At 35.7% G+C, this 12,275-nt stretch overlaps 1 protein-coding gene across 1 annotated transcript in view; it reads right to left on the reverse strand.

Annotated features, from left to right (window-relative positions):
- LOC118746933 (putative mediator of RNA polymerase II transcription subunit 26) overlaps positions 1 to 1,248 on the reverse strand; it is a gene marked incomplete in the record, with an annotated part of 20,274 nt that extends 19,026 nt beyond the window's left edge. The window contains 1 exon segment of the mRNA XM_036480922.1: positions 1 to 1,248. Coding sequence (XP_036336815.1) covers positions 1 to 125 — 125 coding nt within the window.
- Between the last annotated feature and the right edge of the window lie 11,027 nt (positions 1,249 to 12,275).

Raw genomic sequence — 12,275 nt, forward strand, 5'->3', positions numbered from 1 at the left:
TGAAACATGCGTTCCACATCTGTCTTCGAACACTGGAACGTATTCAAATTGCCCACAAAAATGCGCGAATTCACCGCCTGCGGATCCTGCGAGTTCGTCTGATTGGACAACTTTGACATCTTCATTGTGTCGGCGATATTGAGAAAATGTGACGCCGTATGCTTATAGAAGCTGTTGGGGCTGCTGGCCGCACTGCTGCTTACGCTGTTGTTAGCCGTGATGGCGGTTATTTTGGAAGCGTATGACGGTGACTCGGTATCGCAATGTGCGCTATGCGGAGAGTGGATGTGTGAGTGCGGCGAGTAGAGATGTGTCGCAGGCGATGGCAGAAGTACAACCTTCGATGGCGTTTGCTTTAGCAGCGGATGAGAAGCGGTGGCGGCGGCGGCGGCGGCGGCAGCGGCGTGTAGATGAGCCGACAACTGCTGATGTTGCTGCTGCTGCTGCTGCTGGTGGTGCTGTTGCGAATGCAGATGCTGTGGAAGGTGGTGATTGTGCTCAGGGCACGTCGGCGTAAAATATAAAAACGCAATGATGGAAATTTAATAGAAAAACCGGTGCTGATGAAAAAAGGAATTGTCGGAATGCGAAGTATGCGCGTCACAAGTGGATGGGTGGTTGTGTGACGCAGCTGTGTAGCTACTGCCACTGTCGTGCTTACGAAATACCAACGCCACTGATGGATTTATTTCTGGAATTTCAACTTATCCAGCCGTTGCTCTTTTTCGCCGCCCACTCGTCAGCCGCAGGATTATTTCAATAAAGCGCCTTAGCCGACGAGACCTTGGTCGTTGTGTGTGGATTTGGGCGTGCGTTACATAAAATTGCACTTTACTTGTTTATGTGTGTGTGTGTGTGTATATAGTATTTTTTAGGCGGAGTTGTTTATTCTTTGTCGGCTTTCTGCTCAAACGCCCAGGATTAGGCTCGAGTACGTGCTTGTGTGTGCTCGTTTGTTTGCACAAATGATTTGCTTCGTATAATTTTTTTTTCGCCGTTCTTTGGTACTCGTATTTTGGATTGTGGCTGATTGCGGGTTAGCTCATAGTTTGCTCGTTTGCATTGTCCAGCGGAAAAGCGGCCAACGCATACACACAATTGAAATGATGTTGTTGTTGTTGTTGCTGGTGGTTACGTCGACTTAACGTTGCTGTTGCTGTTACTGATGCTGTTGTTGTTGATGGCGTAACCGCAGTTATTGATAACAATCGGCGCACAAAAACCGTACACAATGGATTAAAAAATCTGCAAAAAAAAACAGTGAATGAAAAGAGATGAAGCAAAGTTATAAATGGCGAAAAAAATCATTTAAATCGAGAATATGGATAAAAATGGTCCAACAAGAAAATGTAAATAAGTCCATCATATAACAACAAGTTGTACTATTGTTCGAGCGAGGCGAGGGAGAGATTAACGTTAGTATTATACTATTTGTATGAGTGTGCGTGCTTGTGTTTTTTTATGCGCCTAAAAGCACACACACACACACATTCACATGCTTACGAGTATATCCTCGCTCGGCGGTTATAATTGATTTTTCGTATTAAAATTCGATTTTCGGTATTAAAAATACACAACACGAAGTGCACTGAAATTCAATTAATTTAAGTAGCTTAAATTTTGATTGATTCTTTTTATTAAGTGCGGATATTTTTTATTTTTATTTTTAATGCATGCGAGATTGGAAAAAAGTAATCTTTAAAGAACCGCATTTGCATAGTTTGAGTGCACTTATTTTCTCGAACTCAGCTGGGAGGTATTTGTTCGCAATATATGAGGTAAGCAGTATGGGTGTACACACCCGTCATATAAAGCCACAGTGGTGCCAATCTGGAATTTACTGCTCTAATTAGTCCAGAGTCTTCATTTTACAACCAACTTTATTCATTTAAGTGAAAACCGATGGGATTTAAAAGAGACTTGTTGAGCCCGATTTTTTAATTTTTATTTGTTTATATGAAATTTTTAAGCGCAAAGTGCAGAGAGGGTAGCAATTGTGAAGAAAATCGGATTTTCTGGTTTCGTTAAAGAATGTTATATAACAAAATCTAGTTTAAAAAAATTAAAATGTTGCTCTAAAAAGAACAAAAAATTGCAAGGAAATTTTTTAAATTTAATACATAAACAAATTTCACCAATTTTTTTTTTTAGGAAAAGGTATGCAGTAATACAGCCTATTAAATTTATATAAGTACAGAAAAGTGCTGTTTTTTTAAATAAAAAAATAGTAATTTTGCTGACATTTTTTTTTATAGCAATTCAAATATTTCTTCTGTCATTTTTTTCGTTTTGGGGGCACCCTATAACTATTTTTAACTAGTTTTTACTATGCAACATTGCTTAGCAGGAATCGGAGAATTGATTCTCTTCAAATTGCTACTTTCTCTTCAATTGCTACTTTTTATATAAAAAAATTAAAACTTCAAAATCGGCCTTGAAAACCCTTTTTTAATCTGATCAGTAAGTAAGTAAGTAAGTAAGTAAGTAAGAGTAGTAAGTTTCAGTTGGCCACCACTGTCAGGCGGCGACGGCAGGCAAAAGCAATACCGCTCGTGTCCGCGCTACGAATACTGACCCCTGTCAATGCATTCAGCTCACCTATCCCTTACAACGTATGAAGTTGCCGAAGTGGACGAGTAAGAGTAACCAGCGAGACAATTATACTATTGGGTAATGTGCATCCCAAACTTATTAGATCATTTTACGAGGATTGCCTTTCAACAGCGACTTTATCCAGGAGTTGTAAATATATGTATATGTTTGTGTATGAGAGTCTGATAAAGGGACTTCCAGGTAGGCATTTCTATAGCTCTTTCAACGAAGGAAAATTTGGGGTGTGCCATTTATATCTACTCATTTATTCGCTTTCCAAATTCCAGAGTTTATCACTTGGGGAACTGGTCGCATTGAAGCTGAATTTATCTTTCTACAAAACCACGCAAGAGCTCATCATCTGCTCAGCCTATATGATGTGCTTCTGCAAGATTCTCTGAAAAGAGGGAAACGTAAGGTAAATGATTTAAGCAACATTGCCCTAGTGGCGTCTTCAACCACTATTAACTCCCACTATGAATCCTGTTCAGAAGCTCAACCACATATATGCATACATATATTCTGTAGCAAATAAGACTTCTTTCAAAATTCAAAACTCTTTAAGATATTTCTCAACCTTAAATTGCCTCTGTTCAGCCCATTATGTACAATTTACTAAGAAGATTGTCATTCATTGTTGGACAGACAACTCTTATCTTAAACCGACTACTTTTCCAGCAATCCTTTTGAAAGCGCTTCACTCCCTTTCAGCGCGCATTCTCCTCGACCCCTTCGCACTTCGCTTTGTATGTGTGTTTGTGTGTGTGTATTTGTATTTGTATGTATGTGTGCCTTAATGAAAATGGAAATCTAAATAAAGCAAACACCAGAAACACAACAAAGCATTCATTACAAGGACAATGGAACAAACAGCTCACTGTCACTCAGTCAACCATGCAACCATGCAACCAACCACCCACACTGGCGTGCAGACTATTGAGGCATAGTAGCGACGAAGAAGAATAGGAGACATTTTAGCTGGAAATGCAGTTGCGATGGCAGTCAATGCGCAGACAGCCATTGAAGCATTGAGTCATTCATTTAGTCATTTATACAGAAATGCGCTCACTTTTATACATTTACATATACATACATACATACATACATATGTACTTGTGCTATTCATGCATTCAAGCGGTGTGTGTTTGTTTATTCAGGCGAATTTATTGTCATAAATATTTTTCATTTCCGAAACAACGCGCAAACAATGCCTTGCCATAGCGCAACTTTGCCGCTTCGAAGAGTCTTATGAACGGGTAAATATATAAATGCTAACCATACACTCACTTATGTACGCCTGAGTGTGTGCATAGTTATTTTAAAAAAAAATATCTTTACAGCACCCGTACATAAAGGAACTATTATTACTTATTTCTTTTATTTTAAATTAAATACTTCATTTACTTCTCATGAAATCTCTCATCCGATTTCTCTTGTCCTTATTTTGTGCCTACTCTTGCAAACGCAATCAACACGTCACTATTATGACACATGTGTTGCATGCAACATGCATGCATTTCCTTCGTTAACATAGATACATATTTTACATTCTCATACATGCATATGTATGTTTATGCAGGTGCATGACCAGCTGAATTTTTACCGTCGCCGGTAACACCTTTCGTCAATTCATTTGTTTAATAGTTTGCCATTTCCAACTGACATACTTTTTTTTTTTAATCCAGCTATTCATTTCATACGTCGTTAGTGTCGCATATCTGACAGTTATTTATTTTATTGTTAGTCATAAAGTCATAATGCTACTTATTATGGGTGAAATATCTGAGGACATATGACAATGAGACATGCATAAGTTGAGATGAGGTGACTTCGAACAATACAAAGGCGCAAAAAGGAGCTTTTGGTTTTTCATTTCAATTTTTTTTGCTGAATGCAAATGTGTAGTTCTCAGATGGTTTTTAAAACAAATATTATATCAACAGTGTGTGAGAGCAACTAAAAAACCTTAGCACACAACGCTTTATATCTTTACACTTATTTATCAAAGGTAATTTTGTGCTAACACGCGATATATCCCTTAATATTTCATCGAACTCAATGTTTGGGACTTCATCTTAATGAGAGCGCAAAAATAGTCACGTTTATCAAATTTAATCATTTCTGAAAAAAGTGTCTATAAATAATAAGCCAAGCGCAATATACTCGTCAATCCGGCTTCATAACTTCCACAGTAATCCATAAAATTTAATTAGTGAAACACCATTTTGGAGATTCCTTTCCTCGCTCTAGATGAAAATACAATAGGGTTGCCATATATTTACATTTTATTGCATTAAATATGTCGTCGCCCCAATGAAGAAACAGTGTAAATGCCACATACACTATTATTCGGTAATTGCACCATTGGATAGACAATCCTTTAATCTTTTAGAAAAATCTTTAGTTTTCTTAAATATCTCTTTGGCTCACTAATTTATTCCCGAAAACTGAAATTGTATTCGTATGGTTTGTAATGGTTTATAAAAACTTCCAATTCGCTTTTCTCAAAACTATACTTTTCATGTTACACTATTTTTTATATTCCAGCGACGATGTGTATATCCTTAGTAAAATATTCCAACGCTTTTAGGGAATCAAAGGCATTCAAATGTACTTTTATCCAATCAAAATTTAAATCTCTGTACCTATATATAAAACAAAGTTTTTTCATTTAACTTCGCGTTTACATTAGACAATGCTGTCAAGAAAATAAACAAGTACGTTTCAGTTGGAAAAAATGCTGATAATTGTCTCCGTGGCATAGCTGTCCTGACAGCGCCTCCTCAGTTATTATATTTCTTTTGTTAAGAGTCTCTCTTCTTTGTTGCACAAGGCGCCAATATACGACAAATCACTGTCCGATTGACTGTCTTCAAAATATTCAAGACAGTGATTGAGACATTTAAAGAAGTGTGCATATATTGCTATCGCAATTACAGTTTTTCAGTTGTAAATCCTAAGTAAGACCGAGCATCGCTCCAAAACGGAGCGTCCTATTGTGATACATTTTTTGTTGTGTTTGTCTCTACCCAAGGAAACTTTTTAACTTTTTAACAAAATTGCTGAAAAGTATAAATTTCCTGGAAAAATGGATTTTCAATAGATTTTGTATAGGAAATTTTTGATTTTCTTAAATTTTTTACTTCCATAATTCTGAGCTTTATTTTAAAACCATGGACCATATGGCAACTTAGTCCGGCCTCTATAAATTATAAGGCGTGTTGGCAAACATTTTAGTAAGAAAGAACCGCCGCTAGAATCAAGCAAACTATTATTGCCACACGTTAAGATAAGGAGGCACTTTTCACTAGTTGTCTGCTTTTCAAGAGCGGGTGTAAAAATACCGACGATTCGACGGTTGGAGATGTTGAGTAAGTATAGCTCACTCAAATCTTAAACGCAATGTAGTTTTTCCTCCTAACTTATAAGGCGTTTCAAATGTTTGTCGATTTGGGCCGAGACCATTGCTTTAATTGTGTCGATCCGGAGTCTACAGACGGTCAAACTGTTTTTGCATCTGCCGTACGTATTTTCACTGGTAAATTGAAGCTGACTTCAAAATATTACGCATGATTATTAAAAAAACAATTAAGGTGTTAATTGAAGGAATAGATAATAATTTTAACTAAGCATCTTAGTGGCTAAAGTTGGACATTTCTTAGAGGTATGCTAGCTACGTCCCAGAATATTTACTCGATAGAGTAAAAGTTTCAATATCTGCTTTGGTTCGAGAGTACTCTTATTTAGAAATGCTCTTCTATGCACCTGAAAGCATGGAGTGAGTAGTTGTTTTCGACAATATGAAACAATGAAACGCAATCACTGCTGGGAACCTACTCCTTTACTTTATCATTTATTTTGTACTCTGTAGAACTGCATTAGTAATGTCACGTTAACTTCAAAAAGAGCCTACGGAAATAGCTTACGCCATACCAATGATCAATTAATTTCGAATGCTTATATTTATACTCAAACAATATATACCCTTTAAACAATTTTCTAAGTGTTGAGAATTTATGAGTCTAAAATGAGTCATAAAAATGATTCTAAGAGTAGTCAACGAGACTGACTCAAAAACATATAAAAGTTTATTAATAATCAGAATTTTAAATAATATAAATATGTTTTAAAGACTCAGAAAGCATCATATTTCAGACTCCAATATGACTCCTAACTTAGACCCATATTGGCGTGCCCTTCTAGGAAGAAAAATTTTATCTTTTTTGAGCTCATAATGAGCGTTACAACTCAGAATTCTGCGACTTTTCTGACTATAAAATGAGTCCGAATATTTATATGGTAGACGCTATATAAATTTCTAACTACATACTTTAAAAGTCTTCACAAACAAAAATTCCAAAGCAATTACTAACACATTTCAGACAAAATTCTGAATAAAAAATCTATATTCAACGATATTTCTGCAATAAATATTAAAGGCCCCTTAACTCTGCTACAGGCTGCAATGCGTCACAAAAAATGATAGCAACCCACGCTAAATCGCATGCAGTTAATATACCCAGTAGGGAAAAATAATGTACATCCTATAATGTATATGCAGAGAGATTGGCGATAGCTAGCGTCTACCGGTAAACTTTGAACGATAGATTCTGCGCCGTGGCTGAGGTGGCCGCTGTGGCTAAGTGGTAGCGGTCACCCCAGGGCAAGCAATGGCAAGCCTTCGAGTATATTTTTGCACCGAAAAATATGTTCATAAAATCCATTTGCCGTTCTTAGGCAGCGTAACTGTAGGTAGGAGCTCGACCAAATACGAAAGTGTAACCGCCACAATGTTATTATTTATCTGTTCCACCATGCTTCGTAACTTCCTCGTATACCACACTGTCTTTTTACCCAACTAGTATTTTGCAGATTTTTACATTTCTCCAAAAGTATTCAGGGCTCATGATTCAAGGGAGCCTTGATCTATCCGTCGCTCTCTGCTAGACATAGCCCTATAACTGACTCCTACAAAATTAAATGCTCCCCAAAGACGCGTACTTCAGCTCTTGATTTCAGGTCGTTACCTATAAAACCAAGGTTTTCCGAATTTTGTTCGTGTAGGGGTACTATTAATCAGGAAGCTTACGATTTTGACGACGCCGATCAAAAGTGAGCAGGATGGCAGCTTAGTGGCTTTAAGGGTGCATTCGCGGAGAGAGAGTTTGTAAAGGCGGCGATTGTCAGTCGATGAATGTCGTTTTTTGTCTGCCTGCATGTGCAGATGTAGAGACTGTTGTTATGTGATGTATTTCTGTATCTCGTACTTGAGTTCGTAGAGATGCCTTCTGCCTGGGAGTGGTGAATCTGCTTGCAGAACTGAGTGTTCGAATATTTCCTGCGATAGCGGTCAAGGAGGAATTGCTTGTAGAACGTAAAGTTGTATTTCGTCCAAGTGGTAGAAAGTAGTCAAAATGGTTGCCCTTGATTCTGTATTAGAGAGGTTAAAGTTTTGTGCAGAAAAGAAGCGAGAGAGATGGTGCAATGTCATTGGCCGTGCATCAGCGCAATATATTCGGTGTCAGGCAGTAAGTAATCTTCTTGCAGTTCTCATCCATGTTTTGAAACAGTACGTACATGCGCACTTTAGCCTTTCAAAAAATACCCCGAACAAGATCTTATATGCAATGTTCAGAATTCTGTAGAGAACCGGCATTATTGTAATGTAAACTGGTCCACTAGTGCCGAATCACCACTAGTTCTTCAACTAGTTTGAATTCCAAGTGCAGGGCTGTCATGCCCGCTAGTAATATGCGCCCTCAAGTATGCAACATTTTAAATGCTTATACAGCATATGCGATGCTTGTTTTATGACCACACTCACACTCTAGCAAAACTTCATGGCGACTCCACGCACAATGCCGCCATATGTGCATAAAAGCAAAAATATTTCCGCATTAAAGCGTGCCAACAAATCGATAGGAGTAATGCATCAGAATATTTGACGAGGCGTAAGTAGCATGTGCGTACTCCTCTTATAGTACATACTTGCAAGCATTTGTGTGTACGTTGTAAGGTTAATAATATTAGCCAATTGTTGCAACATCAAAAATGTAGCCGACGCACTAAAGCGTCTCAGCAAACTCATTCTATTTTATACTTTAATGCTAATTTAATTCAGCGCATAATTTTGCACTTTCACCTCGTTGTATGTGTGTGCGAGTACTTAGCGCATTTAACTTTTACCTTCTTGTTGCTTTCAATGCTCTATCGCACATTTTTCATCGTCTCATGTGAATGTAGAATGTAGAAAATTTTATAGAAATGACATTCATAATTGCATTTTTATTATTATTTTGCTTGTAAGGCAGGCAGATGAGTATTTTTTGTTGCCACCTCCTGCACTGCAGTTGAGTTGCTATTAGGCACCGCTGCCTTGCGCAGTGTGTGTGTGTCGCTAGTCAGCCGAGATGTTGCTCCGCGCTCGTTCATTACTTTGGCAGCACATGTTGCTAACAATATTCATAAAATGTTCTACTCGACTCTTCAACAACGCAGTGCGCGTTGGCCATTTGCATGTCTCTCGGGTGTTGTCAATGGCGCCAGAGACATTTGCACAGACTCTTATCTATACATAAATATTTAGGTACATATATGGAGGGCGGTATAGGGATGTGTGGATACCATATTTCAATGAATGTACTTACACGCAGGTGTGGGTTCACCGACTGGCTTTTATGGCATTTAATATTAAGAAAAATACTTAAATAGCTGTTAAGCGCACTCATATGTGAATGAAAGTATGTATGTATGTATGTATGTATGTGCTATACAAATGTAATTATAAATTTGTGTATTCATACACACAGGCAACATCATAACCCCATTTTTCTTGGCGCTTTCGTTCATTGCGACTTATTCAGCGCGCTAATACATATTCCCCTACCGTCTGGTTAGTGTAATATTTTGCACCACCAACAAATGTATACATTTGGCTGTATGCATGTATTTAAATACAACCCTTAACCTCTTAACGCCTCATTAAAACCCATTTCCACTTTTTAGCATTTCTCTAAGCTCTACTAAAGTTGTCATTTCACGTAAAATACAGTGCTGTTTTTCACTTTCACTTTCACTTTCTTAAAATTGTATGTGTATACACACATTTGTGTAAACGAAAAAAAAAAAAAAAATACCAGTATTCATGTCATTGAAGAGAGCGTGCTGCAAAGTAACAGGAAATTAGGCCATGTTGCTGTTTTTAATTGCCAATAAAATATTGCACTTTCGCACAAACATTAAAATGCAAAAAGAAAAAAAAATAGCGAGCGCAATGAAATAAAATATGAAACATCGCGCAGATTGCCACGTCGACATGTTGGCGCAGTCGCGTAGTAAAAAATATGAAATATTTATCCTTAATGCATTTGTATGCGTGAGTGTCTGTTGTAGAGCGAGTGGAGCTCAAAAGTATGTCACGGCTTACAAAGCTGCATTCATACCCTGCAGTGAAACGCCAAACTAGTCAGGAAAAATACTAGTTTGCAACTATAATCTCCTGACTGAAACCGAACTAGTTCGTAAATGACCAGACTTGTACCAAGTACAAAACGATTTATGTATTCATGCCCGGTTTTATTTGACTTCGAAAGTTGAATACAATAGAGTACACAAAATAGTATAACTTTTATTTGGGTATATTGTAAACCGTTAAAGTGAGTACGTACTCGTAATTATACCATACTTGTTAAATAATGATTAATATTCATAATGATTTTTAATTAAAGCATGTTTTTTTGAATAACCGTTTAATGGTTAAATACCGATATTAGCACCTTTTTAATGATTAATAATTAGTTAAACCGAATTTTTTAATTAATTCGTTAATTTTATTTACATCATTTTGTTATTTTTGATCATTTTCAATTATTGTTGACTCTTTTTAATTAAAAATTAATATAATTATTTGATTAATTTTAATTATCAATCAACAAGCCAAAGTATAAACAAAAATTAGGAATATTTATTAGCTGCTTGAATTATTTATTTATTTTATTCTTATTCAAAGCTAAAATTTTAAACATTAATCATTACTTTAAAAAAATTTTAAAACGAAATGACTGAAATGTGCAAAGTTAATGAATTTAATTTATTTTAATGAAAGCTTTTATTTTTATTTTAGTTCACTCAAAATGAACTAAAGTATTCGTTTTATTTTTAACTAAAATGTTTTCTTTTCCATATTATTAAAAAAAGATAAAAATATAGTATTTATTGCACCTGAAAGCTTTTACTTTTAATATCATTTAATGGAAAATGCCTTTAAATTTATGTTCGAATGATTGAAATATTTATGTATTTATTTTTCCTTTTAATTAATACTCAATAAATTGTTCACTAATTATTGGCAAATCTAAGGCTGCTAAATAAAAATGTGTAATATTTTAAAGTGTACTTAATCAAAAGTCTTTCATTGTATATTCATGAATTCATTTAATTTTTTGACTTCCAAAGTAACGGTTTTGGTCCATAATTGGACTAGTATTTTTCTATCTGTTTTGAACTAGTATGAGACTGGTATATTTCTGACCGAAATCTGGCAATTGCCATCTTGTGGGACATACACATGTTAAAAATACCAGTTGATTGCGTGGAAAAAATATAATTGGCTGACTAGTTGGGCATGCGGTTCATACTAGTTGTGGTGTAGTTTACAACTAGTACATTTGACTACAAGGTAATTAATTTGGTACACACTTCCACATACAAATAAACGGAGAGATGTACACACATATGCATGAGTGAGTACTCTTACGTTTATACATTGTAGCTAGTTAATTTGAATTTATTACAAAAAAAAAATTAAATCTATTGACATACTTGACTTTAATGTGAGGTTAAATGGTTTTAAATGAATTGAGGTTGATATTAAAAAAATACTGGTTAGGTTATTCAAATATCTGAATGGAAAAGTACTTTATGAATTTAAAACCTTTTCGCAATACCTATTTATATTTAGTATGTATATTGATACCTAGTTTTACTTGCCACAATTAGGTTAACGAGTCTTCGTTTGAGTGCTGAATTTAATAAATACAAATTATGTATATTTTTTAACCTTGGCACCTTTAATCTGTTTAATATTGAGTTTTATAGTGGTATGTTTTTAAAAATTCAAATAACATTGGTCCTTCACGACATTGATCCCAGTGTGCTTCTGCTATGAAAAGTTTCTCATAAAAAAGCATTTGCCGTTCGGAGGCAATATATTAACAGTGCAAAATTAAAATATTGAAGTACATAATATAAAAAGTTAAACATTTTTGTGTACTCCAAATGTCTTTGTAATACCTTTAAATAAATTTATAATACATGAAAGTGATTATATTGAGATATATTATATTACCATATTTTTTGCAATCGTAGTGCCTTTGTTTGCTTTCAAAAATGTCTTCGATTTATTGAGTGTGTCCGCTGGACACTACTCGTCAGATGTGTTACGAAAGTTTACTGGGTTGTTAAGGGTTAAGATATTTGCAAGTCTCCTGTAAGACAATTGCATGACTGCAGGTAAGATAGTTTGATAGATTTTGTTTATTCTGGCACGAAAGGCATACAAAAAATGCTCTCGTGCCAACTTTCATGGCGAAAACCTCTTTTGACAGAAAGCACTTGCATACCATTTTTGCTCGCGCTGATCCAACAGTCGAAATGGCCGAGTGAGCAAAGAGCTACTGACATAA

This window comes from Rhagoletis pomonella, unplaced genomic scaffold (genome assembly GCF_013731165.1).
Source record: "Rhagoletis pomonella isolate Grant_MI unplaced genomic scaffold, Rhpom_1.0 Rhpom_scaffold_00011, whole genome shotgun sequence".
Taxonomy (NCBI): Eukaryota; Metazoa; Arthropoda; class Insecta; order Diptera; family Tephritidae; genus Rhagoletis; species Rhagoletis pomonella.